Genomic DNA, 26,225 nt, shown 5'->3' with positions numbered 1-26,225 from the left:
TGATTGACAGACTCTCAGCTTTTAAATTTAAGGAAGAAGGCTTTATTCTGGTTGATTATAGTTAAAGAAACATTGCTAACTCTATTCTTAATTCTTCAATAAAGTAGCTGTGTCCATATAATGAAATAATGAAATTACTTTGAAATATCATGGTGTACAGAGTATGCAGTGGCCCATAGAGGACATCTTCGTATCTGCATATTTTAAATGAAATTATTACATTCATATGTTTTTGAGAAATGTATGAGTGTTCTTCAAAACAAGCATTCTATTTACATATAAGGGATGTTCAATATTTTGGTAAAGTGTATAAAAATTTTAGACATTACATTTTTGCTAACTAAGATTAAGCATTGTTTACATTGATACAACACTTCTTTTATTGATAATGTTTTTCACCAGTTGCCCATTTGTTTTAATAAAGTCACTGACAATGAGTATTACTTTTCTATTTCCTCCCATCTTATAGGAAACCTAGGATAAATTCTCAGCTTGTAGCACAACAAGTTGCCCAGCAATATGCTACCCCACCACCTCCTAAAAAGGAGAAGAAAGAAAAGGTGGAAAAGCAAGAAGAGAAAAAAACAGACAAAGAAAAAGAAGTTAGTCAAAGTGTTATAAAGAAGAATATCAACAAGAAGACTAAGTATGTTTCTGGATCACCCATTAAAAGTTATGCAGACAAAGTAATTTGTATCTGTAACTCATGTGCATGTGCATACCTGATTTCCCAGTCTTGAAATTCCAGATAGCCTGATATTTTTTTGAAGAATTCTTAATCCTAATTTGCGATGGTTTCTAAATTGTAAGCCCACAGTAATTCTCTCCTTCACTATGTCAACTCTACTACTTAATTGAAGTTACATGACTTTTTCCTGGATGCTGCCCTCATTTTATAGTTATATGCCATATTTCTCCACAATAGAAAGAAATAAAATTCTTGTTAAAAACATTAGCATGAATTTATTTTATTTTCTTCTCCACGTGACTTTATTGAGCTACTCATTGATTTCATAGATGAATAATGCATAAAACCTGCATTAATTATATAATGTATCTATTTTTTGTTTGTATTTACATTCACATATATATATACATGTATGTATACTGTATGTCTGTGTGTGTATATGTGTATACATGTCTACATGTATACATATATACCCCCATACACACACACACACAAGGGAAGGTTTACCTTTAGGTTACTAATTATCCCAATTTCAAGAATGATATTCCCAAAATACCAGTATATTTATAATGTATTGTTAACTTTTCTTCTGGCATTCTTTTTTTAGGCCAAAGTCGGATATTGTGAAAGATCCTCCTAGTGAAGCAAACAGTATACAATCTGGAAATACAACAAAGACCAGTGACTCAAATCACACCTCAAGGTAACTTTTTAATATAAAGAGTTGTCTCTCTATAACAGTGATGGCGAACAGAGGTAGCATGTGGAGCCTTATCTGCTGGCATGTGAGGCGTTGCCCTAGCTTAGCTGCTCCAATGTGCAAGTGTGCCGGCCAGCTGATTTTTGGCTCTCGGAGGGCGTTTTGAGCCTCCAGGGAGATGGGGGAGGGTGTTTTTACTTTTCCCTGGCTCCAGGGAAGCCTTCGGAGCCTGGGGAGGGCAAAACAAAAGCCTTCTGGGCCCACCAGAAGTTGGGAAACAGGCCGTTTCTGGTCTCCAGAGGGCCTCTGGGGGACAGAGGAAGCAGTTGGCAGAATTAGCCTGAAATATTGCATTCTAACCCCTGTACCCCCATGACTTAATCCAGTGATTCTGTGGTTTTATGCACATCATTTAACTTAATAATAATTTAAGTTGACTTTTAGCAGATCTGGGCTGATTTAATTTAAATTAATTTGATCAACCCAAACAAAGCTATTTCATTGTAGTGGTTAAGATCCTGGCCTAGAACCCAGGAGTTTAGTCCTGCCTTAATCATGAAAGCCAACTGAGTGATTTTGAGCCAGTCACCTCCTCTCAGATTAACCCACCACACTGGATTGTTATTGTAAAACAAATAGGAGGAAATAGTATTATGTATGGAAATTGCAATTGTAAATCAATGCAATCATAAGTTGAGTCATCACATGATTAAATCTGATTTTATACAATTTTTATGATGACCATTAAGCAAAGCATGTGGTCTTTAAGCAAATCCAACTTCCCCAATGAACAATCACAAATAGCAATCATATGAACACAGAGCAGTGCAGCCATAGTTAATGCAAGCTGACTGCCGAGACCCTGGGTTACAATCACATGAAATGGGGCAAATGCAAGTAAAGGTTGTAAGTAGTTATTTGAAGATGATCATAAATTCAAATTATTATTAAAGGAAATGGTTCTAGCTAAATATTATGTGTAGTGACCAATATCACTGTCATTGCCTAATCTGATTCTTATTTTTTCCTTTGTGTGGATAGTAACAATATTTGCCCTTCTCCAGTTCTCTGCTGCTTAGCCTGATCTCCATATTATTAAAAAAAAATCACAAAAAGGGTTCTGAGATGACTCTCAAATGTAATCAATTTTGTCTGGACATTTAATCTCCTTTTCAATGTTCATGTATCATTCCCTGAGAAATCATATTTTTTTCATATGTAATATCACTCCTACTCTCCGTTTGCTTGGCCCATTCCTGTTGAGTAAGTTTTATTTCTACTTATGATTATTATTCCAGTTTCAGAATTCTCTTTTTTCCTCAATTATGCTACTAGATTATTACTTTATCCTCCTGGACGGTTTATTACAGTGCCTTGAAGGTGCTCTTGATCTTTGCAAATAGTTTGGAATAGTCACTTATTCAGTGGCTACAGAAAGTCATAGAATCATTATACATCATGCTAATAAGCCTCTGCCTAACTGATGAATACCTCTCTTATAGAGAGCCCTTTCTATACTGTCTATACCCTATATAGAAATATTATGCATTCATACAGCAATTGACTATTATGATTTTTTTGTTTGGGTCTCTGTTTTGGCTATAAGAATGGAACTGTATTTGTTCACGGCAGCCTCTAAATCCCACTTTGTTTTCAAGGACTTTTCTTCCTGGTGAGCTCCAGGTTATATGACAGAATAATTGGTGGAATATAAACCATTTTCAATCTAGATTGAAGGTTGGTTTTTAACAATGAAACTCCCTGTTTACTTCTTTCAAGAGAGGCACTGTAGGACTTTGATTTCTTTGCTCTTTCAGCACCATAGAGAATTCTCAGATTTCATTAAATCATTGGTGAATGTTTTGCCATGGGTTGGATTAAGCTTGCCCTGAAATAAATGCCTCATGGCTCTATGTGCTCCCTAGATTTACCTTTGTTGTTTCATTAATTTTGGCTGTATTGGATTAATAATCAGTAGACCTGCACAAAGTTTTTTGAATCACAATTTGAAATGTTACCATGTATATTTGATGACAGCAGCATATGAAGTGTATATCAAAATATTCAACAGTTTATTATACAATTATATAACTAATTGTTCAGCTGGTTGCCAGTTTCTTCTAAACATTTATTTACTTGTTTAACCCATAACCTTTGAACATTTCTAAGTACAGTTATGTTTTCTCTGAAAAAAAATAAAACATTGTGATTGGCCTATGCAACTAACCTGTGATGTGTAGAAAAACAATCTTTCTTCTAAGTTTTTCATTCATCCCATTTGTTATAACTAAGTAGTGAAAGAAGCTGAAATACAAAAATTCATCTGATAGTTGACAGTGCTAGTTTTCACCTCCAATTTCAGTGCCTACCAAATTATTTCATTAATATGGATAATGAGAACTAATTTCCACATTCCTCGCTTCCTGGCAAAAGAATATTGAGCTTGGCCTTTTGCTAGCTCAAGTGGATCATGAGTTGTATCACACTCGGTCAACTCTGTAAAAATGCTTTGGCAACTATCTGAATAAATAATAGTTACTTTGAGCATTTTAATTTTTAAAGCTTTGTTTCTGAAATAAGCCTTTACTGTCTCTTATTTTGGCTGTTAAAGGGAGCCATTCATGTTTGCTCAAAACCTTCCTTGTTTTTTTTCCCTTTCTGACATGATAATAGAGATTTTGTTTAGTTTCCCAAATAATCAACAATATCACTTTGTATTTCTATTAAAGTTGTGATCTGAACATTTAACCATATGTGAATGTGAGCCAATGCTTAATTGCTTAACATTATGGCACAAATCTAAGATTATAGTAAGATTTACACTATTCTAAGCCCCTTTTTTTAAAAAAAAATGTGCAATTCTGTTGAGCAGTATTTATATTCCATAGCTTGTATTCAGCAGTGCATTCAGAAAAGACTATAAGCCATTTTTATAAGGTTATGTGAGGTTTTTCTCCTTTGCATTCCAGCAGTTGGGAAAGATGCCAACTTTTACTGGCATTCATACATTTGCAACAGTTTAGATCCTGATCCTTTACATTGTCACATGCAGATGCTTTTTTTGTCCTACAAAATTGCAGCTTTGAGGCGCCTAAGAGGCTGAAGGATTCCAAGCATAGAATTTTTGTATTCCAAAAGGGACTCCCAAAAGCTTCTTTGATACCTTTGTATCTTTAGCATATTACTACACTTTTGGCTGAGTGCAACAGAGAATAATTTCCTACAACTCCAGAGCTCAAAAATTGATTCCCAAGTACATTTACCCACTGGGAATTGAAAATGCTGCTGCTACAGACTTTTTAGACTAAGCATTTAAAGACAGCAGAAGATCAGATGCTGCAGGGACTGGGAGGGGTAAACAGTATTCCTTTCATTCTTTTTTTTACTGTAGAACATCTGCAGTTTTTAGAATTCTTATGTATAAGCTGAATAAAAGTGTCTTAGCAGAAGGCTCATCTATTATTTATATTCTATGTTGTTGCTGTTGTTATCATTGTTGCTGCTGCTATTACTATTCTCTTACTGTTGTTGTTGTAGACCCAGACTGAAAAATGTGGACAGAAGTACCGCTCAGCAGCTGGCAGTCACAGTAGGGAATGTCACAGTAATTATCACAGACTTTAAAGAAAAGACTCGCTCTTCCTCCACATCTTCATCCACAGTGACCTCCAGTGCTGGATCTGAACAGCAAAATCAGAGTAGCTCGGGCTCCGAGAGCACAGACAAGGGCTCATCCCGCTCTTCTACGCCAAAGGGCGACATGTCAGCAGTCAACGACGAATCTTTCTAAGAATTGCACATGGAATTGTGGGAAACTTATGAGATCAGGGTATGAAATTCAAATATTCCACCTGTCCACCAGGACAACCTGAGAAAGCTGCCAGTGCCACTTCTTTTTCTCCTTGTGCTTCAACATGCTTTTTGGATATCCTTCCCTTAATTGATGACACCTGGATGCTTTGGTCTGACTGTGGGCATCTGGCTATCAAGGAATTTCGCACCCTGAGAATTACTTTCTGATGTTTATGTATTCCATTGTTTTATATGATTTTCCTAACAATCATTTATAATTGGATGTGCTTCTGACTCTACTTTTTTTATAAATCTGCTGTGCACAGTTTTTCCATGAATCTTACCATCAATTTTATTTTTGTTTGGGGTGAGGGAATGTGATGTAAGGGGAAGGGCGGGCTTATAGGAGGGTTTTTATTTATTGTATTCTCAAACTTCATTCTCTCATTTTTTCAGCATATTTTTTGAGTTCAAATCTCCCTCTTCCAGTTATACTGTGTACTATCAGTTTTGATATAAATTATATATATATAAATATATAAATATATATATAAATAAAGTATATATAGGGTTATTTGAAACCAATACATGGAAACGCTGGTGCTTGAAACACTGTGAAGCTAAGCAATTTAAGATCTGGGACAGCAAGTGCTGTATGGTGAGTGCTGAAACCCAACCGGAACCAGTCTTAGATCAACAAAGTGTTCCCAGAGATTCTAACAGAAACGGGACCTGGTTTTTCTCTTGTGCTTTGGCTGAAGAGTACTGGACAAAAATAGATATCTATTTTCTTATTTTCTGTTCTTTTTTGAAATCCAAAAGGTGCTCCAAGTCATTGCATTTCCAGTTAGAGTATCAGAAAACAATAAATTTCTAGCCCTTTCCTACCACAGTGTACAAATTTTAAAAATAATGAACAACACCAATTTCAAAATGCTTAGTATTAATGTCACTGATGACTGCACATTAACACTGCCTATTTTGAATAACAAATCTCATTCTCTTATTATCCAGATTTATATCGGTGATGGGAAAAGATTTTTAAATATCAGTAGGAAATGTCAGACAGCTTTTATAATAGAAGGCAGTCCAAGGCCTTAATAATAAGTGCTCCCCTTATAATAATATGAACCGAGATCTATTGTCACACGACTTGTTTTCAGTTCAAATCTTCTATATGTGATTCTGCTTTTTTGTTAGTAATTTAATTCCATTTCCTTAAGATTATCAGTGATTAGATGTATATCTCTACCATAACTTGATATGAGAGCAAAAGTTGTGAAGACATTTTATACTAATAAGGGAGCATCACAATGGCAAATAATTTCAATTTTTGCTTTGAAAGCTATTTTGAGAATGTTTACTTACAGATCCAAACTCTATTACAGTTTAATCTAGCCGGTATGTTTTTCTGCTTAAAACACTAGAAAGAAGATGGAACACTTAAAAAAAAAAACCTTCAAACTCTTATTGTGTGCTTTTTAGGCGACCCAGAGTGCTTTGCTATAATTTCAGTAACCATTTTTTAGTTTTATCAGAATGATTTCCTTGTAGGTTTACTCAAAAGGCCACTTGGCAGAACTTGGTGCTAGACAATTACTGTATTAATTTCTTGTTTGAATAATATAAATTATTTCTGTTCTAGAGAGGCATGAAATGGTTGTTTTATCAATTTAAAGTCATAAACCCAAACTTCTTTTATATCAAAATTTTAACCTGTGCTTAACTGAATAAAGTAATTCTGCTCAAAGAGGTAGAGTAGCAGAGCAGTGCCTTTGCGGCTGCATCTATTTTGATGGGTTTCTCATTCAGTTGTTCTTATATCTATTCTTTTTTAAAAAACTTATTTTTAAAGTATTTATTAAAAAATAAAGAACCAAAGGAAAAACAGATGTTTCTTAAACTCTGATAATACAATATTATCGTACTTTTCAATAGTCCACATCAATCCACATTTTAACGTTGGTAAACATTCCTTTTGCAATTTTGACTATTCATTTAAAGGATCTCAGGGAGGGTAAATTGGTCAGCCATAATTTATTTTTGGAGAAATAATAATTTTTAGAGATGTTTTCAACTTAGTCCCAGATGTGTGTGATTTGCACAGATTTTTTAAAAAAAGAAACTTCTAAATCTAAATGAATTAGGCCTGCGTGCATTTAGCTCCTTCCCAGCAAAGACTCAATCTCTGAGCATGTCTGCTGGAAGTTCACCAGTATATATATGGTGTGCTTCCTTCTGTGGCTTGCTAGAATACAGTCTTGGTTGGAGGAGGGGAGGTCAGTGTGCGTGTTTAAGAAAACCAGTTACAGCAGATACCACCCTCCAATCATTGCTGCTCCATTCATTTCTAAGGGGGCTTCTTGTGGGCTGTCATTCCAATGGGTAAGCAGCAGGGGTTGATGAGTTCTTCCTTATGAAACCTGTCCCTTAGGTTAGGAAATAAAAGCTTTAACCATAATGAGCTGCTCATTGGCTTACCAATTCAGTGAAATCCTCTTTGGGTATTCTTTTTCCTTTTTTTCCCTTATGTGTGCCTCTGTGCTATATTATCTTGTTAGAATAAAGTTATGCAAATCCATCTTTGGCACAAGAGGAGTGATTGAAACTGCATTTGGCTGAAATTGTCAGCTAAGCATTCAAACTTTCTTGGGCCGCATTTTTTTACTGTTGTGTTGTAACCAAGCAAACACCCCTTTAAAAAAAAAGAAAGCATGAGTTTTAAACATTGGGTTTTCTTAATTTCCTGCATTTCATTTAACTGTTCAGTAGTTGGAGAGCATGCTTTAAAATATTAGTGTATAAGAAGGGCCAGAAACGCTTCATAGCCAGTGGCACAGAAAGCAAGTAAGGAAAAAGCACAGTGTTACATTTTCAAAGTTAAATTTTCACACACACACATGCACACCCATACACACAACAGGTTGCTTGACTTCTTCTATTTGAATATTTTAAATATGTCATGCAAAGAGAACAATGAAAAGCAAAAATGTTTAAGATGGGCAGTTTTAATTGAAAGCATTTTGCTTCTTCAAAATCAGTTTCTATTTTAAAACTGGGCAGTGGCTATATTCATAGAAATACATCTGCCTTACCAGTACCATTTCCAGTCTACTTTTTAAAAAACTGTTACCATAAATTATTGAAGTTATTACTTGCTGACTATATAACCTTTGCTTGTATGTAACTGAAAAAAAAAATGATTTGAGAGCCAACATACAATACTACAATGGAGCTGAACAGTTTTTAATGCGCAAGCAGTTCTGTTCTTGTGTATGACTTGTAACCTTAATTTACTGTGTAAAGATGGTTACATTATTTCTTTAGCTTTGTTTGTTTGGAGACAAATAGAGAATGCTTGTTTAAGTATGTCAAAACATAATTTTATCTTGTGAATTTTTATGTTAATGTATTATACGAGCTCTATTTTTCATTTGCCCAGAAAGACAGCTTGTATAACGCTTTGGAAGTTTTCTGCTCTGTAAAGTCTTTAGAGCTGACAGTCCTGTTAGGTTTGTTTTTAATCTTCATGCTAAAAGTGTCAATGGTGATTTTGTGAACTGGTCAGAAAAATTCACAGGTCTTAAATGTTTTCGGGAAATTTATATTGGACACTGCTCTTTGTCTAGCAAATAAAAGATGTTAATATATTCCTGTTACCGGCATGTGCACGACTGTTATTAGAAGCCACTTTATCATTTTCTTGCTTTAAATAGAAATGTCTATTTATGAATTCTGCTTGTAGTTTTTTCACAAATAAAATAGTAACATTTAATTAAATCTGATTTTCTATTCTTTGGTGTTGAGGAAAGGACCAAGTCAGTTTGCTGTGCTAGTATCTTTCTAGGTAAAGTTTTGATTTTATTTTACATGTTTAATATGAACAGTATATATGTTTTAGTATACCGATAAGCCAGTTAAGCCATTTATATTAACACTTTTTTTTTTTGCACTTAGCACATAAAGTGCCAAACTTGGAAATGTGTACCTTTTCATTCTTCCCAGCAAAAGAATATATTTTACTAATATGTTGGGGACATGTACCATTTTTCCTTGAAAATAAGACCCTGTCTTATATTTTTTTCAGTCCTGAAATAAGTGCTTTGCCTTATTGCCATGCATTCAAAAGCCCAATTGGGCTTATTATCAGGGGATGTCTTATTTTGTGAGAAACAGTATTAATCAAACATGTTCCTTGTTGGATCTAATGTTCTATTAGATTATTAATATCCACAAGTTTCTACTGAAGTAGATATCCTTCTCAAGTTGTATAGAAAAATATCATTACTGTAAGTTTTTTGAAACCCTGTACCTAGAATGAAGAGGCACATGTTCAAATGTTTAAATATGTATGAGGAATACATATAAATTTAAATTCATGTTCTCTGAAACACTGTTTTTGAGCTATGTTGTTTCTAGTTCAAACAGTAGATAGAGACTATAAGAATGAAGCCACAGACAATCTAGATCAGGGGTGTTAAACTGGCAGCCTGTGGGCTGAATGCGTCATTTACAGACCACATCCACCTGAGCTCCGCAAAGGGGAACACGCAGTGATATGTCATGTGATGGCGATGTGACACTACGAGTTTGATACCCTTGGTTTTGATTGCTATGACCACTGTTTCTACTGTATACCCTGTCAAAACTGCCAGTTCAGACTTTGAACTCTCAGGGGAATTACTCTTTTTACAGGGGCAAAATTGTGTAAAGTATAAGTCATTAAACAATGAGTTTGTCATGTAGAAGCATCATTTGGGGATTTGAAATTTGTTTCTGTTGAACTGCTCCAATGTGTGTGATGGTTTTCAGCTATTAAAGTAATTTGTGGAAATTTATGTAATTCTGAGCTTGGTTGTTTGCTTGCAAAAATTTTGTTACCTGACATCTTGAGTGCCAGAAAGGAGTAGGATTTGCTTTCTGCTTATATATAGTATCTTGCCCCAACATTGGTATGGTTGTTGCTTTCTCATTGGGTTCCTTGATTAGGCTGTTGTTTATTCTTGTTTCATCCTTCCGAGGTGGGTAAAATGAGGACCCAGATTGTGCGGGCAATATGCTGGCTCTGTTAAAAAGTGCTATTGCTAACATGCTGTTGTGCCCTTTGTTAAAAGGGCATTGTAAATAAACATTTATTATTGCTGGGTTGAGTTGGTTGTTCCTCGATTAGAATATTGTTTATTGCTTGTTTATCTGTTGTTAATCTCTATATCTATCTTGGTGTTGATAACAGGAGAGGAGGCAATCTGGCGTTTTGGGATTATTTTAGTTTCTTTTTCTATGTCTGTGTGACTCTTAAAAGATGGGGGGAAAGGTGGTTTATCTCTATTTGCCTATTGATGGCTGATTTGTCTCAGTTCCAAGCTTTCAGGAATTCCGTAGTACAGTAGTACCTTGTGATACGAACCCCTCGTCATACGAACTTTTCGAGATATGAACCCGGGGTTCAGAATTTTTTTACCTTATGAACCCGCCGCCGCGAATGCCGAACCCGGAAGTTCGGCAAAAGTTCGGGTTCGGCATTCGGGTTCAGGAGAACGACGAGAAGCGGTGCCGCTCGGCTGTCACCTTCGCAGAAGAGCCATGCAGTTGTCGGCCGGTCGGGAGGCTCAAACGGAAGTGGGGAAATGCAATAGGGAATTCCAGGGGCAGAGCTTTGACAATGTAGAGAGCGCCTTCCCTGTGGCGGCCTCGGCCCTCTGGAATCAACTCCCCCCGGAGATTAGAACAGCCCCCACCCTCCTTGTCTTTTGTAAATTACTCAAGACCACCTATACCGCCAGGCATGGGGGAGTTGAGACACCTTTCCCCCAGTCTCTTTATATTTTATGTTCGGTATGTATGTGTTGTTTGGTTTTTAAATATGATAGGGTTTTATATGCTTCTTTTTTAATATTAGATTTGTTTCGCTATAATATTGTTTTTTATTATTGTTGTGAGCTGCCCCGAGTCTTCGGAGAGGGGCGGCATACAAATCTAATAAATAATAATAATAATTATTATTATTATTATTATTATTATTATTATTATTATTATTTTGTTTTGCTTAGTCTAGGATACTTACAGTTTCCTAGTTGAAATTATGGTTAAGTCTGTCTATGTATTGCAAATCGGGTGGAGATGTACAACTGGGTATCATCAGCATACTGATGATACCTCACCCCATGCCCTTGGATGATCTCACCCAGTGGTTTCATGTAGATATTAAATAGCAGGGGGGAGAGGACCGACCCCTGAGGCACCCCACAAGGGAGAAGCCTAGAGGTCGACCTCTGACCCCCCCACTAACACTGACTGCAACTGACCGGAGAAGTAGGAGGAGAACCACTGCAAGACAGTGCCTCCTACCTCCAACCCCTCCAGCCGGCGCAGAAGGATACCATGGTCGATGGTATCGAAAGCTGCTGAGAGGTCAAGAAGCACCAGGACAGAGGGTAAACCCCTGTCTCGGGCCCGCCAGAGATCATCCATCAACGCGACCAAAGCAGTTTCCGTGCTGTAACCGGGCCTGAAACCCGACTATTGAGGGCCTAGATAATCGGCTTCTTCCAAGGACTGCTGGAGCGCCACCACCTTCTCAACAACCTTCCCCATAAAGGGAAGTTTGGAGACTGGATGATAGTTATTAAGAATGGCTGGGTCCAGGGAAGGTTTCTTAAGGAGGGGGCACACAAGTGCCTCCTTATAAAGAGCTGGAAAGGACCCCCTCCCCAAGGAAGCGTTGACAATCTCCTGGACCCAGCACCATGTCACCTGCCTTACTCTTACTCCATCGCTTCTCTAGGCGTATCTTCTGGCATTTCAACTCCCGGAGCTCCTCGTTGAACCACAGAGCTCTACGGGGTCTAGCACCATGGAGAGGTCGCAACGGCACAATCCGGTCAAGAGCCTCCGCTGCAGCCTTGTTCCAGGCCTCAGCAAGAGACTCCACCAAACTGTGGACGAGTGCATCTGGAATAATCCCATTGAAAACCATCTGGATCCATCAGGCATCTGGGGCGGAACCACCTAGTCAGTTCCGCCTCCCTGCGGGGAAGGATTGGAGCCAGGAAGTCAAGCCATAGTAGAAAATGGTCTGACCATGACAAAGGCAACACTTCTAAGCCCCTCAGTCTCAGACCATTACTCAATTGCTCAGAGAGGAATACCATGTCAGGTGAGTGCCCCATCTCGTGAGTTGGACCCTGTACTACTTGAGTCAGGTCCATGGCTATCATGGTGGCCATGAACTCCAGCGCTAGCCCCGAGGTTTCACTGAGTAATGGCAGGTTAAAGTCTCCCAAGACAATAAGTCTGGGGAACCCCACCGCCAGCCCGACTACCTCCTCGAGCAGCACAGGCAGGGCTGTTGACATGCAGCTGGGGGGCAGGTACGTGAGTAACAAGCCCACCTGAACCCCTAAGTCCAACTTCACCAGAAGGGACTCACAACCCGCAATCTCTGGAGCAATGAGTCTACATAGGCAAAGGCTCTCCCTGGCTACAATAGCCACTCCTCCCCACCTTCCCTGGGGTCGAGGCTGAGGCCAAACTCCTCCCTCCAGGCCCAGCCAGGTCTCGGTCACACATGCCAGGTTGCCCTCCTCATTCAATATCAAATCCCGGATGAGGAGAGCTTTATTTACCATCGACCTGGCATTGAGTAGCAGCAGCCTGAGCCCAGGACCAAAATTTCATTCGTCACCAGTACCCTGGATTGAGCTCACGGAGCCGGAACAAGGGATCATTATTAAACACTGATCCCTCCTTCCGCTGGAACGGCTAGCTCTGTGGCTCCCGCCATATCTGCCTCTCCCCAGCACTACCGAAATATTCCAACCCTCTGCCACCCGGTGCCTCCTTCCCTTCTGCCTCTTCAGCATCAGGTGGGCCAAACATGTCATTCATACCATATTCCCACTCAACCCACCCATTCCAATCATTAATTTCAAACACATTACTACACCCACCCCAATTATCCATCAATTAAAAAAAACCCAAATAATTTAACTAATACAATAAGTAAAAAATTTAAATATAAAAAATATACAAAAATAAATTGTTAGTTAATAGTTCTTAATCATTAGTCAGCTAAAAAGTTCTTAAAAACAGCAACAGCAGCAAGATGGTGCCAGACTTCAGGCTGACAAGTTCTAAAAATCCAATGCAAATGTCCAGGTCTCTGAGTACAATGATAAGATAGTCTCCTCAGTGCTGACCACTGCCACTGCTCAGCACTCTGAGGTCCTGTCTTTACCTCACTTAATTTTATCTCGGGTTCTTCTTCTCCTGTAGCAATTGCGGTTCTTGTCAGTCGCCCTCCAAAAGTTGTCAATCTTGGGCGACATCTCCAGCCCCCCTTGCCTTCTGCATCCCCGTACAGTCTCCGTACCATCTCTGGACAGCCTCCATTTAGTTCTAAAGCAGGTCCTCTCATTCTCTCTCTCCTCCTCTGCATCAACTCTCCACCCCATGGCAGGGGAAGGTCCGAATTCTCGCATCGTTGGTAGTCCCTACGACGTCAGGCGCCCCAATCATTCGGCACCCTGGCGTTCCAGGACTCCGTTCCAGCAGGACAGAGCTAGCCCAGGTGTCTTAGAGCTCGTTTCCATGGCAGCGGCAGGCAGGCAGGCTGGCAAACAACAGACGGCAACAACAGACAGCAAGCGGCAGGCGATTCTGGCAATTTCCGCGGCTCCGGCAGCTCAAAAAATGATGGTGGCTGCCATTTTCTGAGCCCCAGCTGATCGGCTGGTCAGCTCTCAGTTCTCATGGAGCTATGAAGAATTACCACCAAAGGCAGATCAACAGGATCGTTGGGTGCAGTGACTTCTTGTCTCCCTGGGGCTGTGGAAATAAGCTGTAAGTTCTGACTACAGGTCCCCTATTTTTAGGTGTTTCTGCCGTAGTCCGGCAGAGCAGCGTCTCCGAGCTTCCGCCTGCTGCTCCACCAGAACCGGAAATTAACTTAATTAACTTAAGATGTTTTAGATGTTTTTAGATGGTTTATCTATTGAGGCAATGCTATATATATATGTGTATGATGCTGTGTGGTTGTAATTGTCTATTGGTTGTTTCTGAGATATTTTTGATGGATGGAACTGTTTGTTTATTTATTTATCAAATTAATTTGCCATCCATCTCTTTGATAAGGTGGCTCTGAGTAGCTTACAAAGAGTAAAAAAGAATAAAATATGAAACCAATTAAAATTTTAAAAGCTATATAAAAACTAGAACCAAGGAAATGGACAGTATGGGGATGAAATCTTCTTACCGAGTCAGCCGCTTACCAACGGTGAGGACTGACTCTTGGCTCCTAATGTTGTTTCTTATAACTTAGGTTGATTTTGCTACAGTGGTTGACTGGTCAGGCTGTTTTGGGGGATGGGGATAAAATTGTGTGGGTATTCATTTTATTGACGTAGGTGGTTTGTTTCTTGAGTTACTGAACTGCATTTATGCTCACCTTAACTTCATAACACATGGACAAATGTAATCATAGTTTTTTACAGAAAAATGTGAGCGTACTAGACCAAGCTCAATCAAAAAATGCTAGGGAAATCCTGGAAACTTGGCACTCAGGCATATCAACCATCATGAGACACATCGATTCAAAAGATACAGTAAAAAAAGCTAGAAAGAAAAAAGAACATCTTGCAAGCATTCAAAGCCCAGGTAAGCAGAATTTAACACCACAATTTACACCAGACCAGTAGTAAACAACAGCCTAATCAAGGAACTACCAAGGAAAAAAACAATACCTCCACCAACACTGACAGGGCAAGCCACCATGTATAAACTGCGAGCCAATCCTTTCTACCAGTAGCACTAAAGATGTTATCTGGTCATGTAACACAATTTTCTGCCAGCAAACAACCAAGCCCCAAGAGCAGCAAGAACTGCATAGTCCAACTCTGAGCTACAGATTTTCTCTTCTATGTAGCCTCCCACCCCTTCCCAAGAATAATATTTTCCAAAGTAAATATTTTTACACCATGCAATGCTTGATTGCTCTTTCACAATCCATAGTTTACATTAATATTAGTGTCAACTATATTTATAAATGGGTGTTATTTTATTAAGCAGAGTTGTGCATTTTTTTTCTTTTTGGGATGCTCACAGTTCAATACCTTCAAAGTTGATGAATACTTTTTTAATGCATAGGAACCTGATAAATAATGGGAGGCTATTTTAGTCCTATTGCTAGTTTTCTCAGATATACATTTTATAGAGAAAGGAAGCTTGCAAATAATTTAGACGGGGTGGGTGGCATACAAATCTAGTAAAGAAATAAGTGCCCAATTTAAAGGTTTATCATGATGTCTGGCAGATGAATTATAACATGAATAAGGCTGACAAAGTAAAACTGACTAGCTGTTTTTTTAGATAAATTAGACAACAAAGCTAAATTGAAAATAAGTGTAGGAAAAAAGATGACCGAAGTATAACTCAAGTGTAAGCAAAAAATGAAAAAGCAGGAATGGAAAAGTATTTTAAAACTTTAAATATTCACAATTCATTATGCCTAGCATGAAAAAGTATGCATGAAAAAATCAAGGTGAAACAAGCTTAAGTATGCATGGGGGAGGTAAATATAAGTTGCCATTTAATAAATGATACAAAATATATTTTATCAGAAACCACTGAATATAAATTTTCTGCTGTAGTCATTTTCCTTAAGCAACCACTAGTAAAGAAAAAATGGTGAAGTAATGAATAAACTCATACAAGTGTTAGAATGAATAGTATGTGATCCAGTGGTTAGAATGCAGTATTGCAGGCAAATTCTGCTGATGCTGACCTCCAACAATTCAGCAGTTTGAGTCTCCCCAGCTCAAGGTTGACTCAGCCTTCCATTCTTACGAGGTCGGTAAAATGATGACCCAGATTATTGGGGGCAATATGCTAACTGTGTAATATGTTTAGAGAAGGCTATAAAGCACTTACATAAGTCTATGTACTATTGCCATGTGGTGGTTTTTTATAGGGCAGCAAGAGAGCCTTTGATTAAAAACAACAGCTGACTCATAATGCCGATTATAAAAAATTATAAAACAGGTCTTCCAGAGAAGCAGAGCTGATGACTGTGGTGGAAAAAATAGCAAGTGAATGGATTGGCTAGGACAAGGGTGGGCAAAGTTGGCTCTTCTATGATATGTGGACTTCAACTCCCAGAATTACTGAGCTAGCATGATTGGCTCAGGAATTCTGGGAGTTGCAGTACACAAATCAGAAGAGCCAACTGGACTAGGATTACCCACAGGTTTGCTCAACACAGAGGCTACTCATGAAGATATCATAAAACTCCAACTGATTTGATGGCTCGGATCCAGAGGAATTGACCGTTCAGGGCCTTTATTTGGACACTGGTTCACCCACTTCATTTAGGAATTGCTTGTTAATGAATCTTTGGATGTTGAAAACCTGAAAAGCAAATAGCGTATCACTTGGACAGTTTCCTTCTATCCTGGACGAGAGAAGTTTCACATAAGCTTTAATGATAAAGTTTTTATCTTTGGAAATTAGAAAAGGAGAATAGAATGTTGATTTTGGAAAGCTAAGAGGCCAAGTGAAATTGAAAGAATGATTACTGTGGTTTGTTCAATATTTTATAAAAGCATATATGAATATTTTGAAATTATAAGAAAGTTTCCCTTGGAAAAGTTTTATTGATTGAAAAATAAACATAGGATAAGAAGGTAGTTTAAAGGTTGACTAGAGGGAACCTAAGACAACCAAGGAAAGGAGGAGACACCAGATAACATAATGGGCCACAATGTGTTGTGATTGGCTCTAGACCAGCTCCTGTAGCTGGGGATTTTGATGTGCATCTGTGGGAGTCCTCTGTTTATAGATGACCTGTCTGTTTGCCAACTGCCTTGGACAGTGAAGATGAATCAGTAGCAGAGGGAGGCAGTGTGGGGGAAGAGTCAGACAGGAATGGGTGCAGCCAGCCCACCAGCTAGTTCCCCAGCTAGAGAGTCCTCGGATTCAGAAGGGGAAGATGTCATGGATGACCCTATCTTGAATCCCCGCTTGCGCAGGATCAGCACAGGGAAGGAGGGAACAACTGCACAGGCACTAAAACAGATAATGGAGTGCAGCTGTTCAGGGGTTAATTACACTGCAGAGACTCTGATAAATAAGGGAGATTTGGAGTACTGGGCATGGGTGTTTATCGTTAGCGTGTTTGGAAGAAGGAAGAAGATTGAACCACGTGGGGCTGCTTTCTGTTTCGGAACTTCTGTGAACTCTGACACACTTAAACCGGAAAGGGCTGGGAGGATTGGAGTGTGAAACTCTGGCTTTATTACTCCATAAATTACTCCTCTGCTTTGGCACATGCCTCGATGTCAAGTGAACTATTGGTGTGAGTAACTGTCACCTCTTGGGACTAATAAATTGGTTTTTGTGCTTTTCCAAACATGTATTTTTGCCTCGGAATATAAAAGAGACTTGCTGAATTTCCTTGCCGTGTGTTTGAATTCATTCTGAACTCGTAGGTGGCTAATTGCCATTAGCCAGGCAGAACACAATGGAAATAAAGGCTGTTTGTTCCAATATACTCAAATTACTTTCAAGAATCTCTAACATAAGAATGTATTTAACAGAGAGTATACAAGAAGAACAGATTTTACTGTATGAGAGACTGAAGCACATGCGGATTTGAAAATGGATTTTGAAAAAAAAATCAGAGTACGATAGTGACAAGAAAAAAGGTGTCATAGATTTGAAAATGAATCTTAAAATGCTAGACTACCAAAGTGACATTGAAAAAGATGCCACAATGGATTTACAACTAACACCGGCTGATGCATTCATAACTAAAGAGAACATACAAATAATAAATCACAAGAGTGACTTGGAAAGTTTTCTTATCTTGGATTTACAAAAGGAATGTATTAAATAACTGAAGCTGTCCTTAGAGGAAGCAAAGAGAAAATATTAAAAAACCAACGTGTGGAACACTTTTTAACTAGATTAAAGATTAAGCTTTGCAAAAGTAAACGGAAGGAATATAAAACCGATTTATTCAAGCAAGGTTAAAATAAAACTGTTGTGGTTTCTGATACGTATTAACATTTTTTAAAACCAGGACTGAAGGTTTTGAAAATTTGTTTATAAATGAGGAAATATCTCTTTTGTTCTATTTTTCAAAGAAAGTGGTAAGTTTGAATACAAAAATTATTTAAAATTAAAATGCATATATTACAAATGAAGGCAAGGGTACATGTAGCAGGGTATTGTTGCAGGATTCCGTCTAGGTCAGTCACTGGTCTTTAAACTAAATCTTTTGCCTCAATGACAAACCCAGATTGGATCCTGCAACATATGCTACACTTTCTAGTAACGGATTTATGCTGATTAAAACTGAATGATGCATTTTTACAATATATTTATTGAGATGAGATGGGTTGTTTTTTCTACTTTTAATACTAGAGAAAGTTAGTTACTGAAGTTTGCCTTGTCTGAAGGGAAGGGGAAATTGTTTTTATATTTTTTTCGCTTTTTTTCTTTATTTTGATTTTGTATTTTTCCTCTTTTTCTTAGTTGATATTAGTACAGTTGTATTTAACACAGCATCAAAGTAGAATCTTTCTAACTTAAGTAAAGTGTAAAATATAATTATATATCTCAAGGCTGGTATGCGTGATGCAAATAATTTTGGTATTTAATGTTACTTTGAGCAGAATTGATTGCTTAATTATACTTATATACAGAGAGAATTATACTTTCAAAGGATATGAAGAATCATCATCTGAAGAAGAGGCCGTTGCAGTCACTCTGGTAGGTTTGCTCTGGCCACTGCACTGCCTGCCACCAAAAGGCATGGTGCCAGAGAATGCCCAAGAACGGCTTGCTGGAACTGCGAATGCCAGTTGAGCAATGGCTGCATGTCCTGGTGACTCTTATTGAGAACTTTTTTGAGCATTGACCCCAATGCCAAGAACTCTGAAATGCTGCTACGATTGCCATCCATCCCCATGCAGCTGAATGGTGCTGAGATGTGTGCGCCCTGGTCCTGGACCCACTAGCCAACATCAAGCAGATTTGCTAACCAACATCAAGTGGCAGCATCAAGCGGCAGATATAGCGAGAGCCATAGGGTAGGCCACTCCCAGGGAACTAGGACTTGCTGTTTCAAAGTGATTACTTGTTCCGTCCCTTTGGTCCTGGTTCACTGGGCTCATCTCATATACCTGGTGATTTGGGATATCAAGGCCCTGGGCTCAAGGTGTTTAATGCCAGGTCTATTGTTAACAAGATCCCCCTCATTCGAGACTTAATCTTGGAGAAGGGAGCTGACCTGGAATGTATAACTTCATGCATACAGATGGTTGGAAATAGCAATGCCTCCCAGGGACACATCCATCTATTCATCCATCACTCTGAGGGGGGAACTTTTGACCCCCTCAGAGAGGGTCCGCAACTTGGGTGTCTTCCTCCATCCACAGCTGACTTTGGAACATCATCTTTCGGCTGTGGTGAGGGGGCATTTGCTCAGGTTCAACTGGTGCATCAGTTGCGGCCCTATTTGGACAGAGAGTCTCTACTCACAGTCACTCATGCTCTTATCACCTCGAGGTCCGACTACTGCAATGCTCTGTACATGGGGCTACTTTTGAAGAGTGTTCGGAAATTGCAAATCATGCAAAATGCAACCATGTGAGCGGTCATGGGTCTTCCTAAATATTCCCTTGTTTTCCCAGCACTCCGCGGACTGCATTGGCTGCCTATTGGTTTCCGTATGAAATTCAAAGTGTTGGTTACGGCCTACATGGCATTGGGCCAGATTACCTGCAGAACTGCCTCCTGCTGCATGAGTCCCAGTGACCGGTTAGGTCTCACAGAGTCGGCCTTCTCCAGGTGCCGTCAACTAGACAATGTCGCTTGGCAGGACCTAGGGAAGAGCCTTCTCTTTGGGTGCTCCAGCCCTCTGGAATCAGCTTCCCCCCGAGATTCGTACTGCCTCCCCTTTTCACCTTCTGCAAAAGTCTGAAGACTCATCTATGCCGCCAAGCATAGGACCACTAGACTCTAGCCCCCTGGCCAATGAACGTAACGTGCATCCATTGTTTGAATGGGAATGAGTGATTTTTAATGTTACTGGGGCTTTTAGATTAATTAGTTATATTAATTATATTTAGGATGTTTATATTGTTTCTTTTATATGTTGTAAGCTACCCCGAGTCCTCGGAGAGGGGCGGCATGTAAATCCAATGAATAAATAAATAATACCACAGGATTATCATTGTGAATTGTTAACCAGAAGGATTTCAAATAGTCCATCTTTTCTTCTAGTAGCATTTTGCTCTGACTGCTTGACAAAAGCTCAATCATTTATCCTGCAAAACTATTAATGGATTCCTGTATTATTATCCAAAGTGGGAGGGAGAAACACTTTTATCCGATTTGGGGTATTTTACCCAGATTTGGGAAGCACTGATTTAGGAATGGCAAATATTGCTACATCCCATTTGGATTTCAAAGGCCATTCCTGCTGCCTGTTTGAAATGAAGCTCGCTTAAGATTTAATAAAACTGTCTGCTCAACATTGCTCTTTAGAACTGAAAATTCTCATCACTGCTTCTTGGCCTTCTAGTAAGCTGGTGACTTGGAAGTATCTGAAGCATGTAATGCTGACAGATTTCACTTAAGTACTGTGAAATTCCCTGCGTAATACATATGAACGAGAAGAGTGAATGAATGAGAACCTCCATAGACACTCTCTGCGTAATGCACATTTCTGTGCTGCAGAGCCAATAGTGTTAAGAAAGTATTAAGCTGCCGTAATTAGTCACATTGACTGAATTTTAGAAACAGGAAACGTGCAAGCTTGTGGAATTAAAATCTATATCGAGGGATGAAAGAAATGCTTCAGATATGAAGAAACAAGACATCGTAACAGTTCAGAGGAACCCACATGAAAGAGGTTATACCCAATTAAAAGGGCAATTAGGTTTGTACTTTTCATTATAACCATTCATTATATTTATTCAGTTCTTCGTATCTTCTCATGGATGTTCCAGAGTTTTATTGAAAATGGCTACTAGGAAAATGTATGCTTAAATATGTTTTGGACATCTATCACTTATTAAAGCTGTCAGTCCTCTTTTCTTCATTTGAATCTAAATAAAAATGCCATGGATTTAGGAAGATAATAAAGTTGGAGTAACTTTTCAAGCAACTGCACTTTTTTCCCCAGTTTCATGAGAGAAGCAGCTCCTTTAACAAACAGCAGAGAAGTGTGATGTTTCTAGGTTTGTTTGTTTTTAAGAAGGCATTCCTTCTGAATTATTTTCAAAGGCTGTCAGCCACTGAAGTTAGAATGTTACTTCTTGTTAAGAAATTCACTACATTTTTGTTTGATTGTAAAACTCCAGGGCAAAGAAGAAAAATGCAGCAGTCATGTAACTTTGATGTTGCCTGCATAGCTCCTGTAAATCATGTAATATTTCAACTAGTATGAACAGGAAAATGCACAGTTGTGCTATAGTGGGAAATATTGTCCCTGCGGGTGGACCAAAATTTCACAGTCAACAGCCAGCTGCTCCTTCCAGCCTTTTCAGCAGAGCAATCGATTTTGACTGATTTTCCATCTCCTTGTTTGAGAACAAGCCCTGCTGAACTCAAGGGGATTTATTTCTGTGGGCTGGTACATGCAGGATTGCACTACTCTGCATGATTACTTCTTATGCAGTGCTACTACCAGGGACTTTTTCTTTTTCCTTTTTAGCCTTTTGCCTGTGAATGATTCAGAACTTTTTGGAGTTCAAGAGAACCATGGAACAGCCTCCACTAATCAACTCTCCTAACAAAATTGGTGGATAATGCTTAATAAAGACAGGTTTTTCCAAAAACTACTAAGCTGAAAAAGAAAGAAAAATGTCAGGTAAATGATTTGTTTCCTTTAAAAGTGGGTTCTGAAACCAATCAGCAAATTAGTGAGTTACCACTGAACACAGAGAAACTGCCAAAGGACTGGACTGGAAAGGAGTTCATGTGGTTCAGATTTTTTTTAAAGGGGGGGGGGTTTCCAGGAAACTACAGACCAATCAGCTACACAACAATACTGGGAAATCGTGGAAAAAGTGGTAGATTTGTGAGTACCTAGAAATAAACAAGTTATTACTAAAATCCAGCATGGGTTGGTTGGTTCGTTGCTTGCTTGCTTGCTTGCTTGCTTGCTTGCTTGCTTGCTTGCTTGCTTGCTTGCTTGCTTGCTTGCTTGCTTGCTTGCTTGCTTGCTTGCTTGCTTGCTTGCTTGCTTGCTTGCTTGCTTGCTTGCTTGCTTGCTTGCTTGCTTGCTTGCTTGCTTGCTTGATTGATTGATTGATTGATTGATTGATTGATTGATTGATTGGATTTATATGCTGCCCCTTTCCAAAGACTCAGGGCGTCTTACAACATATTAAGAACAGATTATCCCAAACAAATTTCTCTGATAAAAGGACTAATTTCCTGAATCAAGGAAATGCTGTGGATATGGCATATTTAGATTTCAGAAAGACATTCGATAAAGTGGACCAGGCCACCTTCTTGGTAAGATAGAACAATGTGAGATAGACACCACCACGTGTACTGTATTTTTAGTTGGCTGACCAACCACACTCAGTTTATGGTCTTTAATGATTGTACTATATCTACATCTATGTGGAGGGAAATAAGTGGTGGGGTTTCTTAAGGTTCCGTCTTTTTTTCAATTTCTTCATAAATCTAATTTAATTTAATTTTTGATGGACCAACATCAGCAGATGACATGGCTTCCTAAATCAACACAGACTGTGGAAATTTCACAATGGATTTCAAACATCTTGTAGTGTGTGTGTGTCTCCATTCTTTCTCCATACTCTAGGTCCATGGCTTCCAAATGAGATGCAAAAGTTTCCACAATCTGTGTTGATTTGGGGAGCCATGTCATCTGCTGGTGTTGGTCCACTGTGCTTCATTAAATTCAGGATCAACACAACCACCTACCAGGAGATTTTGGAGCACTGCATGCTTCCTTCTGCAGACAATCTTTACGGGGATTCTGACTTCATTTGCAGGAGGACTTGGCACCTGCCCACAGTGCCAAAAGCACCAAAATCTCGGTCAATGTCTGTGGGATTATTGTGCTTGATTGGCCAGCAAACTCACCAGACCTGAACCGCCGAGAGAAAGATGAGAGGCATGGGATTGAACAATGCAGAAGAGCTGAAGGCCACTGCCGAAGCATTCTTCAGCAGTGCCATTGCTTCCATGCCATGCCTCATTGAGGCACTAATTGTTTCAAAGGGGCCCAAATCAAGTACTGAGTACATATGCAAGCTTATACTTTTGAGAGGTCTGATATTATTCTATGTACAATCCTTGTCTTATGCATTGCATGTAATATTCTAATTTTCTGAGATTGGGGATTTGCTGTTTTCATAATTATCACAATTATGACAAATCACTGCTTGAACTGTCTTGCCTGGCATGTAATGAGTCTCTCTCATATATTACATTTCACTAAATTGCATTACTGATATGAACTTTTGCACTATAGTCTAATTTTTTAAGTTTCACCTGTATATTAAAAAACAGAGCAGAGTCTTCAGAGAGGGGCAGCATATGAGTCTAATAAATTGTTGTTGTTGTTGTTGTTGTTGTTGTTGTTATTATTATTATTATTATTATTATTATTATTATGTCAATATAACACGGCAAACAAGATCACTATGCTGGATTTCGTATTTCATCAGTCCACAGCTTTTGAAAGATGTTTCACTTGTAGGAGATACTTAAATGGGAATGGGAATATTTCTTACATTTTCTGAATGAATAACCCAGCAAGGCTTTCTGGGGACAGTTCCTTTTTTTTAGCCTAAAGAAGAAAGTCAACTAATCTACAACGAAGAGATGAAGAGTTTAATTTTTATGAGAGCAGTGATTATGAAAAGGGATAAAGGTGGGGAAAGCATTATTATTTATTTCCCGTTGCTCTGCTTCTGCATAAATAAAGCAGAATAAGTCTCCTGTGTACTGTTAGCGGAAGCAAATTAAACCTAGTCATGTAGCCCATGGAATTTTTCGTTGCTTGAAAATTGTATGTGGATGTAACAAGATGAAGAAACCCGATTATATAATGTGAGGCAATCAGGCATTAGCAAGAGCCCGAGAGCTCTGCCAAAATCTATGATGAATAACTTAATAAGAATAAACTAGATTACCAGAAATAGATGGTTGAGAAACCAAATCATCTGGATGTTTTTCAGACAAAGGCAAGACTATGAGACTCAAGACAATTGGCTTTGATCATAACATCAGGGCACTCGTACACATTCAGAATAACAAATGCATAGAGCTTCTAAGGGCTATCCTGATTCAATTTATGGATCTAGGATTAGGTACTCTACTGGATTAAAAAAATTACATGGAAACAAAAAGGCTCAGTAGAAGAAGAAGAAGGAGAAATCCAGAACTATTTTCTTCATAGATACTAATTTTTTTGACACATAGGGTTGTCATTTTTAATGTGAGGGAACTACTTAATTTGATTATCGTAAAATTCCTCCAAAATACATTATTTAGACTTACAAAGCTTGTTAAACAATAATGAAATTTGTTCCATGTTGGCTTGTGCAATGCACCAAGTTATTCACTGAAGTTTATAAATGATGATTTTTGAAATAGCGAAAGCATGCTATCGTAGTATATGTCTCTATACTACTTTTTATGTTTTATTGTAAACCAGCTGGAGTCAATTAGGCAGGATGGGTGGTATAAACATGATAGGAAGATAGGGTGCTACAAAGGAAGGAAGGAAGGAAAGAAGGAAAGAAGGAAGGAAGGATCCAACAATGGCTTTTCTACCCCTTAGACCTCCTACAATTGTAAAAAAAAAATGAAGCATAAATTCAAAAGTTGGTTTGCTCTATTTTATAAAATCAAAGAAAACCTCAAAATTTTTACCCCACAGAAAAGAAGAAAATGAAAATCCTGTCTCTGTCTAAAGAAGAAGTATTGTCCTATTTTAGCCCTTGTCTTTTACCAGAGTTAAAAGTGATTCTTAGGAACCAAAATATGTGTAGTACAGACAGTGCCATGTCCATCCATTCAGAGTCCCCAGATGGATCAGGAGTCCACCATTATGGTAAGTGAAAAAGAATAGGTTTTTTTCTGTGTACTAACCTGGTCTTTTTATATCTTCAGCGCTGAGCATTTGGAGACCCATTTTTTTAATTTTAATTGCAAATTTTTATGAAGTAATATTACTTATGCAAGTCATTTTTTCACTCATTATGAGCCAGATTGGATCCTTAACAGCAGTTTCAGTGCCCACACTAGCTGGGGAATTCTGGGAGCTATAGTACTCTCAACGGAGCCGTTCAGGATTGGGCGGCATAGAAGTCGAATAAATAATAATAACCGGATAATGCCATCATCTCTTATCTCCGGGACCGCCTTCTGCCGCATGAATCCCAGTGACCAGTTAGGTCCCACAGAGTTGGCCTTCTCCGGGTCCTGTCGACTAAGCAATGTCGTTTGGCGGGACCCTGGAGAAGAGCCTTCTCTGTGGCGGGCCCGACCCTCTGGAACCAGCTGCCCCCAGATATCAGAGTTGCCCCCACCCTCCTTGCCTTTCGCAAGCTCCTTAAAACCCACCTCTGTCGTCAGGCATGGGGGAATTGAAACTTCCCTTCCCCTTAGGCTTATAGAATTTATACATGGTATGCTTGTATGTATGAGTGGTTCTTTAAATTGGGGTTTTTTAGATTATTTTTAATATTAGATTTGTTTACATTGTCTTTTTATATTGTTGTTAGCCGCCCCGAGTCTTCGGAGAGGGGCAGCATACAAATCTAATTAATACATAAATAAATTTTCTCTTGACTTAATCTCTTGCTTTTCCTTTCCATTTGAACACAAGTTTTTCATTATTTTTTCTGAATACAGGAGCATACATACAGTAAAGGGACACGGGGCAGAAAACATCCTAGGAGTCAAAAAGGCTCCATACATATTTGCATTAATCAGGTGACCCTGAAGAGGCCAATAAACCTCCGTTGGCCTCAATGACTCTCTAAGAGAATGCAAATG

At 38.7% G+C, this 26,225-nt stretch overlaps 1 protein-coding gene across 2 annotated transcripts in view; it reads left to right on the top strand.

Moving 5' to 3' along the window:
• Nucleotides 1-8,960, top strand: part of RYBP (RING1 and YY1 binding protein) — a 60,442-nt gene extending 51,482 nt beyond the window's left edge. For both annotated transcript variants that reach the window (XM_070738240.1, XM_070738238.1), the window contains exons 3-5: nt 470-646; nt 1,296-1,391; nt 4,926-8,960. In XM_070738240.1, coding sequence (XP_070594341.1) covers nt 470-646; nt 1,296-1,391; nt 4,926-5,178 — 526 coding nt within the window. In that variant the 3' untranslated portion in view covers nt 5,179-8,960. The remainder of the gene's footprint in view (nt 1-469; nt 647-1,295; nt 1,392-4,925) is intronic.
• Nucleotides 8,961-26,225: the final 17,265 nt, after the last annotated feature.

The sequence above is a fragment of the Erythrolamprus reginae genome, chromosome 2, assembly GCF_031021105.1.
Source record: "Erythrolamprus reginae isolate rEryReg1 chromosome 2, rEryReg1.hap1, whole genome shotgun sequence".
In the NCBI taxonomy this organism is placed as follows: domain Eukaryota; kingdom Metazoa; phylum Chordata; class Lepidosauria; order Squamata; family Dipsadidae; genus Erythrolamprus; species Erythrolamprus reginae.
This window is presented reverse-complemented; position numbering and strand designations above follow the sequence as displayed.